Here is a 24,377-nt window from a genome sequence, read left to right as displayed (position 1 = left end):
TTTCTCTCAGCTCTGCGCCAACAATGTCGATCCCAGACATTTCGTTCCCGCTCCTCCTCCTCTCCATCCTGTTGCTGGGCTACGGTTGCCGGGCGGCGGACATTCCAGAGGACACTACATCGGAGTTCTCGGTCAGACTGTACCATCGGCTGCAGGTGGCAGGGGGTCAGGAGAACATCATCTTTTCTCCGCTGAGCGTGGCCGTCGCCCTCGGCATGGTGGAGCTGGGAGCCAGAGGGACGTCTCTAGACGAGATCCGACAGACGGTGGGATTCAGCCACCTGCTGCCAGGTGAGAAAGACACTAGACTGGGGCCTTTATGGTGAACTCCCAGGTGATAATAAAATTATATGAAACTATTGGATTTACAATAAATTATTGATTTCTCTTAATTTTCTTCAATCGTAACATTAATATTGTATGTTCTTCACAACCATAAGGAGTTAAATATCAGAAAAATACCCCTGCATATTTCTTTTTATTTTACAGAATAGATTGTTTACACTTTGTGGCCCCTTATAAATTGGTCCAACTATATTTTGACATTTTTTTTGTACGTATATTTTATATACTCCCAAAAATATTATTTTCTTCATATATTTTTCAGAGTTTTTATTTTTATAAAATATACTTTATTAATAATAAACTGTCAATAATATTAAACTGTCAATAATATAATGCAATAAAGTGTGTAAAAGTATCAATAAAATATTTCAATAATACTTCAAATTTTAAAGTAATGGTTTTCTCTTCATTGTAATTTTTTAAGATATAAATAATAGTTATTATTGTTCAAATATAATTATTAATATGTTTTCTGTAATCTAAGATACTTTTTCTTCTACAAAAGCTGCACAGTAAGTTGTGCATAAACTACACTTTCAGAAGAAGGAGGATCAATAAAGTATCTTTGAATATGAATTTGCAAATTTGTCTGCATGAATGGGATGACTGTTTATTCTTCTCCCCAGCCAGCCATGCATTCACCAGGTAAACTGGCAATATGATGCATACCTGTAAGACCTAAAAAAGTTCAAAATGTAGACTACAGCAATTTATATATATATTCATAAAACAGTAAGGTGAACTTGTGATTTTCATAATGTAGCTACTGTCTTTGGCTTGCCGTCACCTGGTTTCTATTTGGAAGGCCTGCACTAACCTGGTAATGGAGGCTTACAAACACTGCCCAAAGAACATCTTAACTGAGGAAAACTGCTTCAAAATGTTGGTGCAAATTGGTGCAAATTGGTGCACAGAGGATCTGAAAATAATGGAATATTGTTGGTAACGTTATTTCACTGTATAATAAAGATACGCACCCGGTAGGGTATATACTGGATTCCTGGAAGGAATGGAATATTAAATGCCTTTCCCAGCTGTCCATGGAGGATATTGAAGATGCATGGATTTTTGGCCCGATTATGACTGGATATCTTCTAATTGGTGTGGGAGGATTTCTGATATTTTGGATGATTGGGAAGTCGGGGGTGATTGGAGTGCCACCTGTACCCATGGCAAGTCTCAGCCGTGTGGAGACTGCTTTGACAGGGATGCTGCTCGAGGTGAATTGCAAGCAAGATTTTCTAGCGGCAATCCCGGTGTTGGCGCGTAAAATGGATGTGATCTTGGAGAAGGTCACTGCACGGTGTGGGCAAGTTTAAAGCCAATAATTTGATTCACTGAGAAACTAAATGATCAGTTAAAAACTGAAAAGCAGAGAGGAAATTATCTCTGCCTGCCCCAAAACAATTCTTCTTATCTGAATCTTGCACTCTGCTATCCTTGAGCTAGAAGGGGAAAAAGAAGAAATGCAGGCAGATGCTCTGAAACCTGTCCTACCCCCTGCCATCGGATTGGTGGTCTTAGCCTGGCGAGGTCAACAACTGAACTGTATCTGTTTCTGTTCTGTTCTTATGTTTGTGTGTTTAATCTTTGATAGGCTGTACTGCTGAGGCAAACTTCTTTGTTTCAGAACGCTAGAGCATAGACAATAACATGGTAAATGGCTTGTATTCGATATAGCGCCTTCTAGAGCAGTGGTTCCTAACCAGGGGGTCCTGACCCCCACAAGGGGGCGCCAAAGCCTCTCAGTGGGTCGCCAGGACCTCTCCACTTTAAGGGGTTAAAACTTCATTTATTACTTGTTTATAGCCTACATTTTGCTCATATTTTTTTTTCGTGAGTGAAAAGTTTACTGATATTAAGACAGGAAATAATTAGTACAGAAAGAGTAACACACTTTTAAGAACATTTTGCTCAGCTTGCTGTTTTATTTTCAAGTGTCAAAAGTTCATTAAAGATAGGACTGGTTGATTAATCACAGCCTTTACAGTAAATAATCTAGTATAAACAGTAATATACACATTTAAGTACATTTTGCTCAGTGTATTTTTTATGTGTCAAACGTTTATTGAAAGGAATGATTGATTAATCAGTGTTTACAAGAAACAATGTTTTCAGAAAAGTAATACAAACTGTCAAGCACATTATGCTCTGTTTGGTTTTGTTAATGACTTTGTTCTGTACTGGAGCCTACTTTTACTGTTATCTATTGAATCAAAGCATATTAAAATGTGCTTGAACAATTTTATCATTTCTTAATAATGTTTGTACTGGAAGAGAGAATGGGAGGGGGTCATCAAAAATGTTACTGGTAAAAAAAACGGGGTCCCTTGGGAAAAAGGTTGGGAACCACTGTTCTAGAGTCCTGGAACCCCACAAAGTGCTTTACAACACAATCAGTCATTCACCCATTCACACACACATTCACACACTGGTGGGGGTGAGCTACGATGTAGCCACAGCTGCCCTGAGGCGCACTGACAGAGGCGAGGCGTGCCGAACCCTGGCACCACCAGTCCCTCCGACCACCACCAGGAGGAAAGGGGGGCTAAGTGTCTTGCCCAAGGACACAACGACAGTGATAGACTGAGCAGAGCTCGAACCTGCATCCTTCCGATTAAGGGGGGAGCTCTTAACTCCTGTGCCAATTAAGTTGATTCTGATGAATATGTTTTTGCTTTCCAGGTGTGGAGTTTTCTTTGCTCCAGAACCTGACCGAGGCACTTTCCGATGACGATGCCCACCACGTGATCCGGTTGGCCAACAGTCTCTTCCTGCAGGAGGACGCCAGCTTTAACCCCGAGTTTCTGCATCTGATCAAGAAATTCTTCCGAGCGCAGGTGGAAACGGTGGACTTCAGCGACTCGGCGGCGGTTGCCGAGCGGATCAACAGCTGGGTGGAGAATCATACGGAGAGTGAGTTGGAAAACATTAACACATTCTCATCACTCAAACGCACCAACCTGTGTTATTTTCACACCAGATAAGAAAATCTAATGCTGTCAGCATTTCTCTGTACAGGTAAGATCTGTGCTCTGCTGTCCGCGGAGGACTTCACCAGCGTGATCCGCTTGACTCTAGTGAACGCCGTCTACTTCCGAGGTTCTTGGAAAAATCAATTCAGGCCAGAGAATACCAGGACCTTTTCCTTCAGCAGAGACGATGGCTCTGAGGTTCAGACCCTCATGATGTATCAGCAGGGAGACTTCTACTACGGTACAGTGGTGTGTGTGTGTGTGTGTGTGTGTGTGTGTGTGTGTGTGTGTGTGTGTGTGTGTGTGTGTGTGTGTGTGTGTGTGTGTGTGTGTGTGTGTGTGTGTGTGTGTGTGTGTGCGCGCGTGCTTGGTGTATGCCTGCAGAATTGTACTAGTAGCTCTTTATCTGGAGTTTGTGTTTGGCTACTGTTCCCAGGGGTTATTTGAAATGTTAATCTTAGTTCTGAAATATTCATATTCGTGGCGTGTTATTCTGCTTTTCTGCTCAGTAAGCTCCGTTTTCTGCTTCTATAAAACTTCCCTTACTTGCATAAACCTTTGCTATTCCTATTTTGATTCAGGCCACTTTTTGCTCATGTCAAGCTGCTTGTGTTGAGCTATGAAAAACGGTGTTGTATCGGCATTTTTACTACTGAAAACCCTTCAACATAAAGCAGGAGGGTTCAAAGACATATTATGGCTCTTTTTTCTTAAATTATAATAGTTTTATGATCGAAACAAAACATGCTCATGACATTCTTTGCATAAAACCCCTCACACATAGTCATTTCAGCAGTTTTATTCTCGAGCCATTTCAGTGCTCTGTCACTTTAAGAAAATAAGCTGGAGCTGGCCATGCCCACCCGTCCTCTGCTCAGGCTACTATGAGCTGAGAAGCTCCGATATACGCCGAGTGTGAGTGGAGCCGCTGTTCCTCCAGCAGCAAACATCTTGCATGTGAGAATTGGTTCTATTCTATTTCCCCGTTTGTCGTATCACAAACAGTGACTTTTTTAATTGGCTTGTTTATTGCTCATAATACCTAAAACACTGACAGAAAACTGATAGATGCTTTTTTATTTTTATTTATTTATTTTCATGTTTGGAGCATATAGAGATCTGTTCCTGCAAAATAAGGACAAAACCTTGGAAGAGCGTTTGATGAACACTTTGTTTACGTTAACTTCTTTTTATAACATCAGAAAATGTGCAAAGGTGTTAAATTTCCATTTGGAAGCTGCCTCAAAAAACAAGTAAAATATCACATTAAAAGGTACAGTAACCTCTAGAGATGATCATTATCAGCACATGACCTGAATAACAATAATGATCGTTAACATTAATTACATATTTTTTCCATGACTGAGCAGCCTTAGACCTGCTCACAGCCTCATACACACAAGTATGAACACACAACATCTCATGGACTCGATGCTCTCCTCCTCCCCTGAACTTTCCTCCTGCTCCTGGCCAGCAGAGGCTGAAGGTCACGCTGATACATGGCTGTGGCCTCCCTCAGGTGCATGGGGATTCCCACCCCTCCCACCCCTCCCACCCACTACACGTTGGATGATGTTGTGACTGTCTGAATATGTGCTTTTATGTTGGTGGGGTTTTTTCTGCAAGTCAGCTCCGTGCCCTGTAGGTGGTAGAGTGGGGGCAAATGTTTTTTTTTCCTCCCTCATCCCTCCCCCCCCTTGTGTCACCCATTTCTTTATCTACATAATGGGAGCCCCATGATGGCTGCATGACCACAGTCAACCATTGTCCTGTTTGCGTGTTTTATGTGCTGTATGTCTGATCTTGGAAAGGTTTTACTGAAATGATAAATTAAGCCAGGGATTCCCAAAGTGTGGTGCGTGCGCGAGCTGCCGCTAGGGGGTGCGCGAGATGAAAAGTGTAATGGCTGCGGAGCTCAGATAAGTCTGTCAGGTGTCACCATTAGCGTAGCCAGAAAACTCATTTGTGGGTGGGCCAAAGAAAAAGTAAGTGGGCCCAATAAATGTAATTGAAAACAAGTATATTTTACTTGTGTGTGTGTGTGTGTGTGTGTGTGTGTGTGTGTGTGTGTGTGTGTGTGTGTGTGTGTGTGTGTGTGTGTGTGTCCTCCACATGTGCCCTAACCTCATAATAACAATGCGCCGAGCTTCAGCACTCTGGCCTGCGCACGCCGATATGTTCCGTATTTGATCATTTTTAACGGTGTTGGAGAAATCTGAAGGTGGTGAGTCATTCTGGCAGATTGTAATTAACACCTGTCTCATGCAGGTGTTCTGACATTGTAAACCTCACACGCGCTGAAGATCTGAAGTTTAGAGTGCGTCTGTCAGAGGTCAGACGCGTTCCGGAACCACGGCTCACGGGTGCACAAGTGAGCACATCTGGGCTGGGCAGAAGTCATTTTACAACATTGGTTTAAATAGCACCATTAACGAGACACAGTGACTTAAACGCTGCAAGTTGTGAAGCGCGTTCCATCCGCGAGACGCATCACCAAGCGGAAAGTGAATGCGTCAAGCATAAACCAATCTTCGTGGAGCTGTGCCGCGCGCGCACACACACACACACACAGATTCAATAAGTGCACGCTGCGCAAACTCCGGCGCGCCAGACTGATACCGTCAGACTGAAGACAGAAATGAGCTCTGCCTCCTCTGTGATAAAAACTTTTAAGAGGTTTTATAACAACATTTTTCATTCCAGGTCAAATTAAGATATTAGCTTCTATTTTGGGATGATGTATTAAAGTCGGGTCCGCTCCAGCCAGTGACTCCGAACCTGCAGCATTTGTTATTCTTGTCCGCGTGGCAGCGGATCGCAGATTCAGCCACACCATAAAACAGCAATAAGTCGGTCTGAGGCAAAAGTGAACCTCATGGCTATATCTTTTCCCCTATAGACATTTGATTACGCACAAGTAGGTGGCCAGTTCAGGTTTACGCAGAGCAGAAGGAAGGAGAGCGCTCTGGCCGCACAGGTTAAACGTTCCTACTTTAAGAAAACCGTTAAATTTCATTGTTGATGTGCTACCTGGGCACTCTAAATATTTATTTAAAATTAAATCAAAGGAAATTGTAATGGTATCGAATGCTTATTAATTACTATTTAAAAAATGAAAGTGATGGGGAAAAAGGTCGATCATATTTTTTTTAACCCTGTCTGTTTAGCTTGACGTCTGATATCTATCTATCTATCTATCTATATCTATCTATCTATATCTATCTATATCTATCTATCTATCTATATCTATCTATCTATCTATATCTATCTATCTATATCTATCTATCTATCTCTATCTATCTATCTATCTATCTATCTATCTATCTATCTATCTATCATCTATTATCTATCTATCTATATCTATCTATCTATATCTATCTATCTATCTATCTATCTATCTATCATCTATCATCTATCATCTATCTATCTATCTATCTATCTATCTATAGCCATGCCGTGATGTGTGTGTGTGGGGGGGGGGGGGGCTGGGGGTGCGTCGACATGGTCGGGATATAGAAGGGGGTGCGCGGCTAAATAAGTTTGGGAACCACTGAATTAAGCTATCCTATCTTATCCAGTATACATGTACATACTCTACCTTTCACTGCTGTTGGTTGTTTTTTGTTTCTAACAGGCGAGTTTAGTGACGGGTCCCAGGAGGCCGGTGGCGTGTACCAAGTGTTAGAGATGCCATATGAGGGAGAGGATATGTCCATGATGATCGTGCTGCCTCGGCAGGAGGTGCCTCTGTCTTCTCTGGAGCCCATCATCAAAGCGCCCCTCCTGGAGGAGTGGGCCAACAACGTCAAACGGCAGAAGGTGGAAGTATATCTGCCAAGGTAAGTAGTTGGTGATCTGCTTCTTCATGCCTCATTTTCAGAAAACCAATTCAATTCAAAACGACTCTTCGGCTTTCACATATTTTACAGTTCAACATTTACATTCAGTTCTACTTGGAGCGTGGAATGGATCTGTAGTATATGAATAATCTCTTCTGATTCTTGATTAACTAGGATTGTGTTTCAGGTTCAAGGTGGAGCAGAAGCTTGACCTGAGGAGCACTCTGCAGGAGCTGGGAATTCAAAAAATATTCACCAGCGATGCGGATCTCTCCGCCATGACAGGTGACGCACAGTTCGTAACAAACACGGCAAAATGCTGACACGTACTGTACAGCACTCACCTGTCAGTTCTTATAACACACACACACACACACACACACAGATGTGAACAAATAAGCTCCCAAAAAGCTTCGGGGTGACATCTAATCTCCTCCTTGCCAGGAAGAAATAGCTGTCTGTGCTTTCTAAGGTAACCAAGGTAACTGGCGTTGAGTGAGAAGGTTGGTGCTGTCACATCAAATATTAAAAATAGACCCTCAGAGAGAAATCTGTAAAGACAGAGTCTGAGGAATGCATTCAAATCTTTCACATCTAAAGCAGCAAATATGTTTCATAAAAGATGAGTGTTGAGAACAACCTGGAAGAATTGTAGTTTTTTGTTCGTTCGTGTCATCAGGAAGTGTTGCTTGACGTGTTCCATCTGTGTCCTTTAGTGTTGGTTTCACTAATGAGTGATCAGTAGCAGACATCTTACTCATAGAAATTAGTCAACATGATTAACTCACTCGTGTTTTATGTGCATTGTAAAAATATAAAAAGAACAAGGTGATGAATGTCTCCATGTGTGTCGTACAGATGGTAAGGATCTGTACATTGGGAAGGCAGTGCAGAAGGCTTACCTGGAGGTGACGGAGGAGGGGGCAGAGGGAGCCGTTGGATCTGGTACACCTCCTTTTTCCTAAAAGCGTAACATTTGTTTTCCATCCACAGCTAGAAACGATAAGAACTCAATTCCCGTCTGTATTATTCTGTTTCAGGAATGATTGCCCTGACCAGGACTCTGGTGCTGTACCCACAGGTCATGGCAGATCACCCATTCTTCTTTGTCGTCAGAAACAGAAGGACAGGTGTGTTTGAAGGAGAGGTGAAGCGTTCTATAGAGGAGTACATGTTGTCCATTCTTTCATGCCAGGGCTCTACATGTAGATGATCTTATGTGGAGAAACAATTAATTTATGACAGTTTTGGCCGTGCCATCTCATGCAACATTACAAAAACAGTTAGGGAACACGACTGATCTCAGAGCTAAAAGACGTGTTGAGGCTGATTTTAACTTCTAGAAAAACACATTTTAGCTCAATATCAATCAAGTTGAAATAGTTATAGCTAGTTGTGTGTTTATTAAAGGGGAAATCATGAGTTTTTCTCCTTTTTAAAGAATTATGCATGATTTTATAGAAATCCGTTAAGGTCATAGTCTGACTCTGTACTGTGGTATATTGTAGGTAATACATCAATTTTATGTTAAACCCATTCAGCATTAGCCAATAGCCTCAGACATCTGCTTACATACAGATGTTAATTACAGAGCTCGAGGGTTCTGGGCATTATCTTAGCTGTTCCTAGAACTGTGCTTTCCTGGACTGAGATGTCTGATGTTTCTCCTGGGATCTGCTTTAGCCACTCCTCCAGTCTGGGGTTACTGCCCGAGTGCCCCGACGACCACGGGCACCACTGATGTCTTCTCTCTCCAGGTTTTCTCGAGTTATTCTTTGAGGTCCTGGTACTTCTTTAATTTCTCGTGTTCCCCTTTTTCCTAATGTTGCCATTACTATTACTATATCAACCACAACAGCTGTTTTCTGTTGTTTGTCCACCACCACAATATCCGGTTGGTTCACTATCACCATTTTGTCAGTCTGGATCTGGATGTCCCATAGGAGCTTGGCTCTCTTGTTCTCTACCACCATAGGTGGTGTTACCCAGTTTGACCTTGGGGCTTCCAGTCCATACTCTGCACAGATGTTTCTGTACACGATGCCAGCCACTTGGTTGTGGTGTTCCATGAATGCTTTCCATGCCAGCATCTTACACCTTGAAGTTATGCAGTGGATTGTCTCAGGGGCCTCTTTGCATAGCCTACACCTTGGGTCTTGTCTGGTGTGGTAGATCTTGCCTCTGCTGCTCTGGTGTTCAGGGCCTGTTCCTGTGCATCCATGAGTGCCTCTGTGCTGTCCTTCAGACCAACTCTTTCTAGCCGCTGGTAGGATTTCTTGATATTGGCCAATTCAGTTATCTGTTGGCCGTACATCCCATGTAGGTGTTTATCCTCCCATGATGGTAGGTTATTTCCAGCGTCTCCTCCTATGTTCGCCATTGTCTGAGACATTCACTGAGCACATCATCTGTTGGGGCCTTATCCTTGCCATACTTATGGATCTTGGATGTTTCATCACGGACAGTGGCTTTCACACTCACTAGTCCTCAGCCTTCTTCTACGCTGTTCTTCTGACAATGACCCAGATACCTTAACTACTCACTTTAATGAGCACTGTATCTTCATTCTAGACAACATCTGTCCTGTCAGTTCCAGATCAGTTTTGCAGTAAACCCTACTCCTTGGTTTAGCAACAGCATTTGCAGGTAACTGCAGTCAGACACGCGAGGGTTGCCTATTTGTCCAACCTGGTGTCCCAGAGCTAAGAGAGCCCCAAGGTGCTGTTTAACACCATCAGCAGTATCGTCTCTGTTGCACATGAGAATAAATTGTCAGTGTGTTTTGTTGCGGGCTTTATTCCCTGCAGGGGACTGTTCTGTTCTGGTCTTGCTGGACCTGACTGCAGCATTTGACACTGTTGACCATCACCTGCTACTGGAGAGGCTGAGAGACTGGGTAGGCCTATCAGGATCTGTTCTGGAGTGGTTCTCCTGACATCTGTCTGAGTGTCCCTTCTCTGTGGCCGTCTTCAAGTTTCGGTCCTCCACCACCTCCCTCACTCATGGTGTCCCACAAGGTTCTGTACTGGAGCTACTACCTTTCCTCCTCTTCTGCTCCTTCTGTTTTAAAGGAATCTCCTACCTTCTTTACACAGATGACATCCAACTGTACATCTCCTTTAAGTCCCATGAGATGTCTAAGCTGCAGCTGTTACACACCTGCTTAGACTCTATCAAAACCTGGATGGCTGGGAGCTTTCTACAGCTGAATGAAGATAAGACTGAGATCCTCATCGGTGTTCCAGACAAGCTGGTTCCCAAAGTCAGAGACTCTCTTGGTCAGCTTGCTTCCCACACCAAACCCTCTGTCAGGAATCTTGGTGTGACCTTTGACCCAGCTCTCACCCTGGATTCTCATGTCAGTTCTCTTGTTCGCTCTTCCTTCTTCCATCTCAGGAACATTGCTAAGCTGAGTCCCATTCTGTCCCGCTCTGAACTTGAGACAGTTATCCATACCTTCATCTCCTCACACTTAGACTACTGTAACTCTCTTTTCACGTGTCTGAGCAGAACCTCCCTGAACCATCTACAGGTGGTTCAGAATGCCTGTGCTCGGTTTCTGACCAAGTCCTCCAAACACCCACATCACCCCGTTTCTCCTCCAGCTTCATTGGCTGCCAGTCAACTTCAGGGTTCATTTCAAGATCCTGGTTCTGGTCTATAGGGCCTTACATGGACAAGCACCATCTTACATTGGTGATCTTCTTAGTCCCTACACCCCCAGCAGGTCCCTGAGGTCCAGTGACCAAAGCCTACTGGTTGTGCAGCACCAGGCTAAAGACCAAAGGTGACAGATCATTTGCTGCTGCGGCCCCCAGACTCTGGAACTCTCTCCCCCTGAGCCTGAGATCAGTGGACTCAGTGGTCTCCTTTAAAGAGCAGCTGAAAACTCACCTATTCAGGCTGGATTTGCTGTGACCTTCATCACCCTCTCCTTATTCTGCTCTTTCAACTTTGCCTTTCCCTGGATCCACTGATTTCCCTCTTTACCTTTCCTTACATTTTTAATCAATTTTTTTCTCTTTTTAACAATATTTTAATCTTTTTTTAAATATTTTTTATATTTTGAATTTTTTGTTCTTGTGAAGCACCTCGTGATTTTTATCTTGAGGGGCGCTATAGAAAAGATTATTTTCTTTCTTTTCTTCCATACATCTTCCTTACGTCTTGCAAATTTTGAGAAGCCTATTTCACCCTTCTCAAATAGGCTAAAGCCCAATTTTTACCTCTCCATCTGTGTCGGTACAGGGAAACGCAACACCATTATGCATCATGCAAGGGCTCTCGGACGGGCTCGCAGAGGCAGACGGAGACATGCCCAACTTTTAACTGTGTTGAAAGTGACAGAGGCTGCAACCCTGTGAATGTTCAGGACGCTGCTTCCTTTAAATTCATCAACAGCACCGCCATTGTTGTTTGACTTGATGCAATTTGCTGGGTTCCTTATATAGGAAACATTATTTCTGATTGGCTTAATGAACTGACCTGAATTGGAATGTTTATTATGTGAAGTGCCTTGAGACGACTCTTGTCGTGATTTGGCGCTATATACATAAACTTGAATTGAATTGAATTTCCCCTTCAAAAATACAAAGATATCTAGCAGCAGACAGGGAAAAGATTGAAGAATGCCTCACGGAAAAATCAGAAAATATGAACATTTATTCACTCGTGACTGACGGAGTACAAAGATACGCAGCAGGCGTTTTATTCGTGGACGGAAATGACAAGAAACGTGGCATTAGAGGTGCAGATTGCATGAAGAGGTGGAGGAGAAAGAGGAACAAATTTATTCATTAAAAAAGGTTTCTGAAATACATTCAATCAGTGTATTCACAATAGTAAATACACCATCTTGGACTGGATACGTGACTGTAATGATGGCGGGATACCCCAGAAAAGGGCTATGCCCTCTGTTGTCCTATCAGCAAATTGCTTTGCAGCTCTCCCCAGGTGACAGAGAAGTCCAAAGAGAAAACATCTCCATCAGTGCTTGAGTGAAAATCCACAATCGAGCTGATGGAGAACTATAAGTTGGGCCTAACACATTTTCCCCAACAACGAGATGTGTTTTTCAACATGATTGTTTAACAAATCTGAAGCAACTCGTTGCACCAGTTGGGGTTAAATATAACTTGTTGCCAGTCAGTGCAGTAGTTACCCAACAGGAGGCTTGCACTTATTCATTTAGTTAAATCCAGGTGGCGACTTTTTTTGGTGCCGGGCAGTGTGTTATTTGTTATAAAAGGCTTTGTGTAGCCATTTGCCTGAGTAATACTTACACGTGTGTGTATCCGTTTGTCCTTTTCTTCCAGGATCCATCCTCTTCATCGGCCGGGTCATGACCCCCGAAGTCATCGAGCTCAATGACCAAGACTTTGACTCCATGTGAATGCAACTTCAAGCCTGTCGGTCTTAAAAAATCTAATCCTCACCTCATAAAAGCTACCTGTTCTTTCACCATCTTCAGCTGTTTTATACTCCTTACAAAGTATATACACATATATATACACACACACACACACACACACATACATATATATATATATATATATATATATATATATATATATATATATATATATATATATATATATATACACACATATATTTATTAGCCAAATACTAAAAGATATATTATATACTGAAACATGACATACAACTCTTAATGTGACTGTGTTTTTATACTGGAAGCTTTAAATTCTCAGACACAGACATGACGTCAGAAGTTGTAAATATTCACTATAAGTGTAGGATTTGTACGAGTAAACGGAACATACAGTGTAACATCCACGCACAACACCTTTAAGTTCGGCTCAGCAGCTTCTTAACTCACACGTCTCAACATGTAGAAATCAATTTCCCTCTGGGATTAATAAAGTATTTTTGAATTGAATTGAACTGAATGTAGAAATCACCAAAAAGCTCCTCTTTATATATATATATATATATATATATATATATATATATATATATATATACACACACACACACACACACACACACACACACACACACACACACACACACACACACACACACACACACTCACTGGTCACTTTATTTATTACGCCTGTTCTGAGTATTTCAGAAACAGCTAATCTGGGATTGTTACGCACAACCATTTGTAGGGTTTACAGAGAAATTAGAAAAAAATCTGATGAGTGGCAGTTCTGTTGGCAAAAATACCTTCTTGATGCCAAAGGTCAGAGGAGAATGGCCAAACTGGTTCGAGCTGTTAGAAAGGCAACAGTAACTCAAATAACGACTCGTTATTACCAACGTATGCAGAAGAGCATCTCTGAAGGCACAACACGTCTAACCTGGAGGCAGATGGGCTACAGCAGCAAAAGACCACACCGGCTACAACTCTTGTCAGCTAAGAACAGGAACCTGAGGCTACAATTCACACAGGCTCACCAAAATTGAGTAGTTGAGATCATCGTTGCAATGCCATAGTCTACCTGAGTATTGTTGCTGTCCATGTCCATCCCTTTATGACAACAGTGTACCCATCTTCTGATGGCTACTTCCAGCAGGATAATGCACCATGTCACAAAGCTGGAATCATCTCAGACTGGTTTCTTGAACTTGACAATGAGTTCCCTGTACTCAAATGGCCTCCACAGTCACCAGATCTCAATCCAATAGAGCACCTTTGGGATGTGGTGGAACAAGAGATTTGCATCATGGATGCGCAGCTGACAAATCTGCAGCAACTGCACGATGCTATCATGTCAATATGGACCAAAGTCTCTGAGGAATGTTTCCAATACTTTGTTGAATCTATGCCATGAAGGATTACGGCAGCTCGGAAGGCAAAAGAGGGCCCAACCCAGTACTAGCAAGATGTACCCAATAAAGTGGCCAGTGAGTGTGTTTATGTTTATTTATTTGGCAGATGCTGTTATCCAAAGCGACTTACAATTGTTAACCTATAGGGCATGTTGTGATCTGTGGGGGAAACCGGAGTACCCGGAGGAAACCCATGCATGCATGGGCAGAACACGCAACTCCACGCAGAAAGGCCGCTTCCGAGTTTCGAACCTGCAACCTTCGTGCTGCGAGACAACAGTGATAACAACTGCGCCATCACGCAGCACTGTTATATATATATATATATATATATATATTCAGAATTTAGAATGTTTTGCAGATTGTGCAAACTTTTTCTTCCTCATGCAGTGAACCTTAGTTAAATTCTGACATTATTGTGATGTTTTTTTCAGTCATATGAATTAACCACTGATGAATTATTATGCCTTATCATATCTGGGTGGTTGGCAAAGCCCCAGCTAGGCGTCCTATAGGTGAGTAACTAGGGCAGGTTGCCATAGAGACGGACTGCAGACTGCAGGTGTGCTGAGGACGAGTTGTGGATGTAGAAACAGTAACACCAGCTGTAATGATTCTTTTACTGGATTAAACATGAATGTGTTGCCATTAAAATACATAAGTCCGACTGTGTTTGTGAAGAGTTTGTTTTAAAAATGGTTATAAAATACGTTCCAGCTTTTTGGGGGGGGGCTTGAAAAAACAAGAAAATAAGTTGCAGTGGACATTCTAACATATGCCTGAGCTGGGTTCTTCAAGAAAAATGGTTTAATTTTGACTGATAAACACAATCTGTGTTTGTAAGGAGCACCAGAATAATAAAAGACAGTAAGCATGGCAGAAGCTGGCTCTCCATGTGGAACTCATTTTGCCAGGACTGATCATTTCCTGCCAAATGTTATGTGGAGTAAATTCAAGTCTGTATCACCTAGTTGTTAGAAATGCAAAGACATGCAGCTGAAAACAAGCAAGTATTAACTTTTTCTTTTTAACCATGCACAAAGTAAAACAGCATTCTGGATGCTCATCTTTAGACCTAAAGTTAATTGGAAAGACGGTTCATTCAGCTAAAGGAAGATTAGCAGTTGGCTTAAATTTTCATTCATTTTTAAATCAGTTCATGAAAAAAAATAAACAGTTAGCTTTAAATGTCTCCAGTCTGGATTAGCTATGTCACCGAGGAGCAACAGCTCATGAGGAGGTTATTTATAATCTAAATGACTTCCTCCAGCTGGTGTAATATCTGTGCCTTATGGTCTCATTATGTGCACAACGTTCATCCTTCCTCCTCCCCAATAATTGTACCCAACAGGAACTACATATGACTTTCATAAAAAAGTACTGCAGGTTTACCGTTTTACAGAGGCAGGAAGTAATTCATGTTCACTTACTTAACCTTCAGGTTTCACTTAAATCTACTACCTCTTGTGTCCTTAAAGGACAAAAACATCCGCTCGTAAAAGTGGCTGTAAACAATTTATACATTCATATTTTTTACTTTTTGTTTCATAAATCTGTAAAACCACTTCAGTCCTATTCAAATCTAAAAAAAAACTTCAGCCATTTTATAATTTTAACCCTTCTAAATCAAAAGATCTATTTGCCAATTTGACTACTTTTCTCCAAAATAAAACTCTAATAAACATTTGTACTTTCATTCTGTGTAATCCATCCATTGTTTCAATTATTTTCTGTTTGAAGATTTGTTTTTACTTTGTTTTATTTTATTGCATTTTTAGCAAAAAAAAAAGGTAAAAATCACAGGATGCATGATTTTTTTTTACAGATGTTACAGAATCAAAAATTGTGGTTTGAATGGAAGTCAATGGGACGTGTTTTGCCTCGATAGTCATACGAGGATGGTAAAGCTTAAATCTGCTGCTACGCAAAAACAATTGAAGCAAAAGTTTTACATTTTCAAATATTTCATAACATAACTAAGACTGATTTCTAATAAATACCCTAGGAAGAAAAGGGTTTTTTTTTTTTTTGGAAAATAACTGATTTTTTTTAAATAAATTCCAGATATGACATTGAGTAATCAAACTAAAATTTGAAGGGTTAAAATCCTCAAAATGGCCAAGTTTTTACAGGTTTGAGCAGGGCTGAAGTTGTTTAACATAACTCAAAAAAAGCCTAAAGAAATATAAATGTATAAGGATTTTATAGCCACTTTTACATGTGGATGTTTTTGTCCTCAAAGGTCACAAGAGGGTGGTGTTTTTTTTTTTCATAGTGGATCCCTTGGTCTTTTTTCCAATTTCCAAATTGAATTTCAAAATTTGTCAAGAGACAGGTTTTGCTACAAAATTTTATGCCATTTGCACAAACGATGCTAAAATGGCATCTAAACAACAAGGGAAAAACTGTCCAAATGGACAAATGTTATTTTTTTGGGAGGAGTAATTGTTTTATTTTTTTTTTTTACAAATCACTAAAAGCACTGTGAAATATTACTAAAATGAAGTTAAACTGTATTTTGCATAAATAGGTTGATAATATTGTAAATCTATTCACAAAATCATACTAAAATTATTCACTTTTTTTTACAGTTTTCTGTTCATTTTAAATCAATGTATTTGTGAACTATAAATTTTAAACCACTCTAATTGTGTTAAAATTTTCGGTACCACTTTACAATAAGGCTCCCTTATAAATGGCTAATAAATGGTTTATAAATGTATTATTAATCAATCTATAATGCCTTATATATGACTAATTAATGTTTATTATGCATTAATTAAGGGTGAGAAAGAGACTAAACCTACTAGTTTTTTGCCAAATAGTGAACCAAATCTGTTGACTTATGTACTTTATCTAAATGATTAATAAACATGTATAAATACAAACTGGAGCCTTATTGTAAAGTGTAAAACATGTCTTTATTTATTAATGATTAATAAACATTTATAAATACAAAAGGGAGCCTTATTATAAAGTGCAAAGCATGTTTTTATTTATTAATGATTAATAAACATTTGTAAATACAAACTGGAGCCTTATTGTAAAGTGTAAAACATGTTTTTATTTATTAATGATTAATAAACATTTATAAATACAAACTGGAGCCTTATTGTAAAGTATAAAACATATCTTTATTTATTAATGACTAATAAACATTTATAAATACCAAAAATTAGTCTTAAATGTTTAAATTTGTTAAACTTCAGAGTTACACTAAATGCTTAAAATATTTGTACAAACTATGTTAACTACTGTCAAAAATGTTCATGTATTGTAAGTGTAGCACAACATCCAAACTCATCAAACACACCAAATACACCCTCCCTAAAAAAAAACTGTTGTAGAAGAGATTCAGGTTAAACTGGGAATGATTTCCATATGTCCTTGAATAAGCGTCCCAGTGGTCCATCAGGATGTTTTGAACCAAGCCAAGATGACCATTCGAGAACTTTAAGATGTTCCTCCAACAACATCTCTGTACGATTTCCTCTTAGTCTGCGAATATGTCCTTTAATTGTCATCCAAGCTCTTTCAATATGTTGTGTATGACTGCCCGAGTGAGGATCAACAAACCACCTGCTGTGATTTACTGTGTAATGTTTGTACCCCATGTTTGTCAAGACATTCTTGTAGGCTCTCCACTCATCACTGATAATGGCACTACCCGACTTAACATGCTGTCTGATCAGAGGAACAAGGTGACGCCTTGTTCGTTTCTCTACAAGTTTTAACACGAGCCTTCGCCTTTTGTCTTTCACTCCCATCAGTCCAAAGACCCATTTCTTTCTTTTCCAAGCATTTCCGAAGCGTCCACGTGCATACTGAAAAAAAAAAGATTAAGGTTAAACAGAATATTTACAAAGTATGTTCTTAAATGCAGTTTGCATCTTAACATTTTAATTGTATTGCTATTATTAAAGTAAATTGTATTTTAACTTTATTAACAGCATGACAAAGATGTTGAATAAAAAAGCTGTTTTCTGTCATTCATTTCCTTTATGGATTAATTGACTACTTTTACAAACTTTAATTTAGTTAAATTCTGACTCAAGTGATTCAAATCATCATAGTAATTGATATAATAATGTTTATTAACAGATTGTTTTTGTTTGGTTGTAACAGTTTTACTATATTGATTCTTAAATGTAATGGTAAAAACTTAAAACTTATATGTTTAGGGGACATGTTCAGATCTGGACTGATAATAACAAAGGGGTCTGAGAGTTTACAACCTTTCGCTGATGACGGAGACAGCTTTCATCCATAACCACAAATTCTTTGTGACCACCAAGACAGTGCCCTTTATTTACTCCGTGTCTTTCCATTGCACTGAAGCAGACTTGTCGAATACGCTTTGCCATGGCACTTAATGTTTTGGAGCTGCCAGCCACATCATCATCAAGCCTGAGCCCTTGTGAAAATCTGCGACAGAAATGAAAACCAATCAAAACTCACTGAGGCCCTATTATTAACTGCTATTCCTGTTGACATTCATACACACAGGCTACCTGTAGATGAACTTCATCCAACTGAAAAGAGAAGATTTTGATTTCTCAAAGAGGGAGCCAGTTCTAATTGTTCTGGAGACTTTTCTATGACTTGCTCTTTTGCAGCACCTGAGAACAAACCAAAAAGTGAGGTAAATAAATGAACCTATAAACATTATCACAAAATTATATTAAAAAATAAATAAATATTGAGATAAAGTTAGCACTGTGTCTTGCTTTTAAAATTTGAAGGGCTGTTGCTCTATCCCCGACCTTCCTGAATGAGCCGAAAGCCACGCCTCCTAACGTGCACATGCAGGGAAAGCCGAGTCAAGTGAGAGAACATCTGAAATGTAGTGCTATTGGCCAATGTGGTAGGCTTGCAGAAATTATTAGTTTAGTAAAGCCAGGGGAGGGACTTAGGAGAAAAATAAAATATGAAAGATCACACTTTTTCTCATAGAACAAGGTCAGATGGTCAAAATTATTTTAACAATTCCAACTTACGCACCCTGCCTTTAATATCAGAATGTGATGTTAAATGTTCTACATTATCATGCATTCATACCACATAAATTGGTCTTTCTTCACCACAGATATCATTTTCATCTTATGGTGGCAAACAGGGCATCTCAGCTTCTTCTTTAGAAGGTGTTTCTTTTGCAGCCATTTAATCAGCCTCAGAGTCTTCTTTTTAGTTTGTTTTCCCTCTGTATGAGTGCGCAACTTCATCCCAAGAGGCATTCTAGTAGGAAAAATTATAGCTTTATTTAATTATATTATTACATTGAAATACTGGTATCTTCAGAATGTCATAGGTAAAAAAAAAGGTCACTGATATAGCAACAGATCAAGTCTTTGTATAATTCTCGAAGCATTCTTTGAAAAGTCAAGGAAAAATGTAAAACCATTAATCTGACCAAAAAATTCAAACACACAAAAAAAATCAAGATATAAACATTTCTAGTTCCAGTTTATTTTACTTACTTAAAAAACACAGCACATACAGTTACAAACTGTATTGCCTCTGCAATCTATTTGTGTTGTTTTTTTTTTCTTTTTACAATACACAGCTCAACAGGAAGTAACACTTGCTAAATAAAAACCTGAATTTATAATTATGTTGACTTACTAAGATTGACCAAAAAAAGAAAGATAAATGGGTTTTTAATAAATATGTTAATTATCATTATTTATGACTACTCTTCCCTGCAAGCGAACTTGTAAATGCTGATAATTTTCAAAGAAAAATGTAAAAATGGCTAACACAACAGGAACAAGAATATTTAGTTAAGTTAATACAAAACATGCTACATTTACACAAAACATTTTCATTCTTAAAACTGATTTTTCTTCATCAGCTAAAGTAATATTTAAAACTGACTTATAATTAAAAGAACAACCCTGCATACAAAAAAATAAAACAATTTGCTCACCTCTTATAGTGCATTGGACTCAGTTATGAAGCGTTTCCCGCTGGATTTTTAGGTTGCATATGAAAACTACCCATCGTCGCGCCAAAAGGAATAAAACGAAAATTAGCCATACAGAGATGAGCTTAGTTCAAACATCCAATCACAGTGAATCTTATTACGGAAGTCCCTCCCATCGGTGTGCGTCGGAGCTGAGGTGGATCCACCAGTCAAACCGACACGGACTGACGCTAGCTAGCTACGGCAGCGCCGTGGATGGACCTGAAGAGAAAGATTCCTGTTCCACTGCGACACCTGCGGTCAGCACGCGTTCAAAGAAAAACAAAAAGCAGCGACTGGATAACGTTAACACTAAACCAACGCTGTCAACAGAGAAACGTGATGGTGAGGAATGTTTTAATGCTAACAATGAACCATTTGGCTGCTACAGTGCCTAGCTATCTCTGGTACTATTAATTATTACGAAAGTGAAACCTCACAAAGTTTTATATTTTTTAATAGTTAGTAAATGTATATACATTTATATCATTATGAATAACCCCAGTGTGGTAACATGGAGGAATAATTTATTTTGTTCAGGAAGTGTCTGCTCTACAACAGGTGTTTGTCTCAGAACATTTTTTACATTTGTATTGTTACCATTTAAAGTAGATATTTTTGTTTCTGCTGTCATTTAGTTTGCCTAGTTTAGATTAGAGATTCTGCTACTGTTGTTAATGTGTGTCTAAATTTTGTTTTTTTTTTTAGATACTTCTTCTGGCCTTGCCCCTACTGCAACTGTGCTTCTTAATAAGGAGAGACAGGAAGTTGCTTTTCTTAAGGAGAAGCTGGAGTGGCAAAAGATGAGAATTGAAGAACTGGAAGGAGAGAGGGATTTCCTCCGAAGTCAGCTATCATCTCTGTCAAGTATGACATTAAACTAGTTTCATAAACATTGTTTAATTTTAGATTATTGTGATAAACATCAGACAATTTATAAATATACATGAAGATCCCTTATTGTCACTGTGTTGATAAAAAATAGTTACTCTTTGGTGTTATGCCAGTTAACTCTTAAAAATAACTTGTTCTAATTGGGTTTAAACCTATTGATTAATTAATTGGCGTGTATTATGCCATTACCTATTATCTGTTTATTATCTGTTATCTTACAGTTGTCTGTGCTCTCACGAATAAATACATTTTCATTTACATACTTTAATAATTAATTTAAAATACACATTTCGACATCAAAGTGTTCATTTAGATGGTTTGTAGTTGTGCCACTTTATCTCTTAGTACCAGCAACTTAGTTTTCCCCTTTTTCTCCTTTAAACACCACGGTAATAGGTAATTACTGCCAATTACTGACATTTAATGTTGTATTGGACAACAACACTCAGTCATTATACTGTTTTATTATTCTATAGTCTACAAAAATTAGATTTGCCCAGCCACATGTATATTATTTCACTCAGAAGGGTGCATCATTCTCATTCTGTCAAAGCACATAAGCTGACAAAATCATCCATTGTGTAATGAAATGAAATTGGCAGCTACTTTGCATGTTTGTTTCACTCTGTGTTACCTGATATGTGTTAAAAAAAATTCTAAATTCATCCATTTTTTTCTGCAGCGCAACCTAAAGACGAACCATTAAATGATACGTTTATCAACAATCCTTCTGAAAACTTGGATTCATCTTCCACATCTTCATCTGCATCATCTGAGTGGTCATCCTCATCCTCATCTTCACCCCCAAAGAAGCAAAAGCGCAAATTCAAAAACAAGCATTCAAAAGCCAAGAAATACAAGAAGGAGGAAAAGAAGTTCCGGCAGTGTGGTGAGCAAAATACTTATGTTCAGAAGATATGTAGCCTGGCCTGCCAGAGTCCTCCTCTGTTTAATTCTGCACAGAGAAAGAGTCTGGTAACTCTCCTATGTAAATAACCCCACCCCCCTGAAAATGCTAACCAAACCAATCATCACTGAGCAGCGTATGTCACACACACAGTGAAGCTCAATTTCTCATAAACAATTATGTCTGAAGCGGAGTTCACCGCGGCTCTTTCCTCTGTTGTAAAAGACTTGGACATGTCTTTGAAACCACAACAAGAACCGCTAAAAATCTTTCTTCTAAAGAAAGATGTTTGCGCCATTACCAGGCTCCATTTTTTACTACAGCTAAAAAACTACTGCGTCACATGGTACAGTTGGCATTTCCACCTTTTTTTTTTTTTGATTGGTCATTTTTGAGCTGGCTAATCCCGCCCCTCATGTGCCTCTCTGCCTGTGAGTTACCAGACTCTCTGTGCAGAAGTCTAGTCTGGCAGGCCAGGCTAGAAGTTATGTACTTTGGAGATAAAATTACCATTTAAATATTTTCTTCAAACTACATTGTATTTGACACCAAACTTGAATATAAGGTTTGGACTGATGCACATTTTTAGAAATGCATACACACACACACACGTATATGCATGTGTGTGTAAATTATAGTAACAGATTGTATTGTGTGCCATGAGCATTTGTTTCTAACAGTTTTCTTTGTTTTAATTTGATTCTCAGTCCGAACACCAAGTCAGATTGTGCAGAGATACAAGTCCCTCCTCAAGACATTTCCAAAGATGAAGACCTTGTCCAAAGCTTTTCAGAAGCATGGGATTGACAGAAACACAGTTGTGTCCACGGCATCAGTTGCTGAGCTCGCTATCGCAGCTCCTCTTGTTTACCAGGAGCTGATCTCCAACAAGCCCAGTGGAGAGACGGTACTCCATTTTGCTAAGCGATGTGAGGAAGAGATTCAAAGCAATGATGAAGTGAAAAACAAAATAGAAAGCATGAAGGCTGATGGATCTTTGCTTCCAATTCGAAGAGGCAAGTCTGTCTGAAAGCCTACTCAGTTATCTGACTTGTTCTGTTTCAGCATATTTAGCTATAGAACAGATGTGTGTGAAACTGGTAATTTTTTAACGATCTGTTCAGTTATGTGTTCAGTTTCCACACAACAAAGATTTTTCTTGTCATTTTTGTTTAGAAGGTTTTGTGTGTTCTAAGTGTAACCAAAACAACTGCACATGTTAAGATAGAGTATTGTCTAATGTTATAAGGCAGCTTGTTATACTTTTCATAGTAAGGCCCCTAGTCTTCAAAAAGTTTACTGGTTATAAATAAATGTTAACTAGTTTCATACTAAAAAAGTTTCATTTTACATTTAAAAATGTTTAAGAGTCATTAATAAACACTGATATGTTTTATACTTTACAATAAGGCTCCCTTTTGTAATTATAAATGTTTATTAACTATTAATAAATAAAGACATATTTTACACTTTACAATAAGGCTCCAGTTTGTATTTATAAATGTTTATTAATCATTTATAAATAAAGACATGTTTTATACTTTACAATAAGGCTCCCTTTTGTAATTATAAATGTTTATTAACTATTAATAAATAAAGACATATTTTACACTTTACAATAAGGCTCCAGTTTGTATTTATAAATGTTTATTAATCATTAATAAATAAAGACATGTTTTACACTTTACAATAAGGCTCCAGTTTGTATTTATAAATGTTTATTAATCATTAATAAATAAAGACATGTTTTACACTTTACAATAAGGCTCCAGTTTGCATTTATAAATGTTTATTAACTATTAATGAATAAAGACATATTTTACACTTTACAATAAGCCTCCCTTTAATCATTGTAAGTATTTATAATGCAGTTATAAGGTACATTATTAGTTGCCCAAAACCTTGTTTACAAATGCTAATAGTGCTTAAAAGGTAGTTTCTTAGTTTGAAATGTTTAATATATGAAGTCTAGATAAAGTACATAAGTCAACAGATTTGGTTCACTATTTGGCAAGAAACTAGTAAGTTTAGTGTCTTTTTCACCCTTAATTAATGCATAATAAATGTTTATTAGTCATATATAAGGCATTATAGATTGATTAATAAGACATTTATAAACCATTTATCAGCCATTTATAAGGGAGCCTTATTGTAAAGTGGTACCAAATTTTCAGTATCCACATTAATCTAAATCATTTTAATGGTTGGCGTCTCCCCTACCAATATGGCAGGGTTGTTCACGTATTGCTACAATAGGCTGATGAAATTTCCTGTTATGGTAAATTACATTAAATCACTTATAAATTCAAGCAGTGGTGTCTCCAAGGGGTAGCAAAAAACTGCTGGACACCCCAAGGAAGATGAGTGTCCTTTAATAAATCATAAATATTCACACGAACCATAAATCTGTCTGATTGAACCACCCATCCATTTTCAGCCGCTTATTCAGGGTTGGGTCGTGGGGGCAGTGGCCTAAGCAGGGAGGCCCAGACTTCCCTCTCCCCAGCCACTTGGGCCAGCTACTTTGGGGGAATCGTAAGGCGTTCTGGCCAGCTGAGAGACATAAGCCATTTTAGCAAACGTCATGACGGCATCAGGGAGCCTTAAGTCGTTTATAAGTAGTCAGACCGTGGTGGTAATGTGGTGTCCTTTTCACAAAA

The 24,377-nt window shown here is 39.0% G+C and overlaps 3 protein-coding genes across 5 annotated transcripts in view; 2 read left to right on the top strand and 1 right to left on the bottom strand.

Annotated features, from left to right (window-relative positions):
• Window positions 1–14,621, top strand: part of serpini1 (serpin peptidase inhibitor, clade I (neuroserpin), member 1) — a 30,931-nt gene extending 16,310 nt beyond the window's left edge. The window contains exons 2-9 of the mRNA XM_015951803.3: window positions 11–291; window positions 3,031–3,261; window positions 3,367–3,561; window positions 6,955–7,159; window positions 7,347–7,444; window positions 8,018–8,104; window positions 8,200–8,289; window positions 12,475–14,621. Coding sequence (XP_015807289.3) covers window positions 24–291; window positions 3,031–3,261; window positions 3,367–3,561; window positions 6,955–7,159; window positions 7,347–7,444; window positions 8,018–8,104; window positions 8,200–8,289; window positions 12,475–12,551 — 1,251 coding nt within the window. The 5' untranslated portion in view covers window positions 11–23 and the 3' untranslated portion in view covers window positions 12,552–14,621. The remainder of the gene's footprint in view (window positions 1–10; window positions 292–3,030; window positions 3,262–3,366; window positions 3,562–6,954; window positions 7,160–7,346; window positions 7,445–8,017; window positions 8,105–8,199; window positions 8,290–12,474) is intronic.
• Window positions 14,622–14,792: 171 nt separating this feature from the next.
• LOC129157068 (uncharacterized) lies at window positions 14,793–20,051 on the bottom strand. 3 transcript variants are annotated; one of them, XM_070543485.1, is made up of 4 exons: window positions 19,013–20,051; window positions 18,466–18,790; window positions 18,190–18,379; window positions 14,793–17,778 (listed from the first exon to the last, which is right to left on the bottom strand). In XM_070543485.1, the coding sequence occupies exons 2-4, from the start codon at window positions 18,618–18,620 to the stop codon at window positions 17,314–17,316; spliced, it is 810 nt and encodes a 269-aa protein (XP_070399586.1). In that variant the 5' UTR covers window positions 18,621–18,790; window positions 19,013–20,051; the 3' UTR covers window positions 14,793–17,313. The 3 variants fall into 3 exon arrangements, with proteins under 3 accessions (XP_070399586.1, XP_070399587.1, XP_070399585.1); XM_070543486.1 differs by having other exon boundaries at window positions 18,466–18,746; XM_070543484.1 differs by having other exon boundaries at window positions 18,466–18,573.
• Window positions 19,997–23,376, top strand: LOC129157069 (coiled-coil domain-containing protein 106-like). The gene is made up of 4 exons (XM_070543236.1): window positions 19,997–20,261; window positions 20,625–20,783; window positions 21,493–21,699; window positions 22,425–23,376. The coding sequence occupies exons 1-4, from the start codon at window positions 19,997–19,999 to the stop codon at window positions 22,745–22,747; spliced, it is 954 nt and encodes a 317-aa protein (XP_070399337.1). The 3' UTR covers window positions 22,748–23,376.
• The last annotated feature ends 1,001 nt before the right edge of the window (window positions 23,377–24,377 follow it).

This window comes from Nothobranchius furzeri, chromosome 13 (genome assembly GCF_043380555.1).
Source record: "Nothobranchius furzeri strain GRZ-AD chromosome 13, NfurGRZ-RIMD1, whole genome shotgun sequence".
Classification (NCBI taxonomy): domain Eukaryota; kingdom Metazoa; phylum Chordata; class Actinopteri; order Cyprinodontiformes; family Nothobranchiidae; genus Nothobranchius; species Nothobranchius furzeri.
This window is presented reverse-complemented; position numbering and strand designations above follow the sequence as displayed.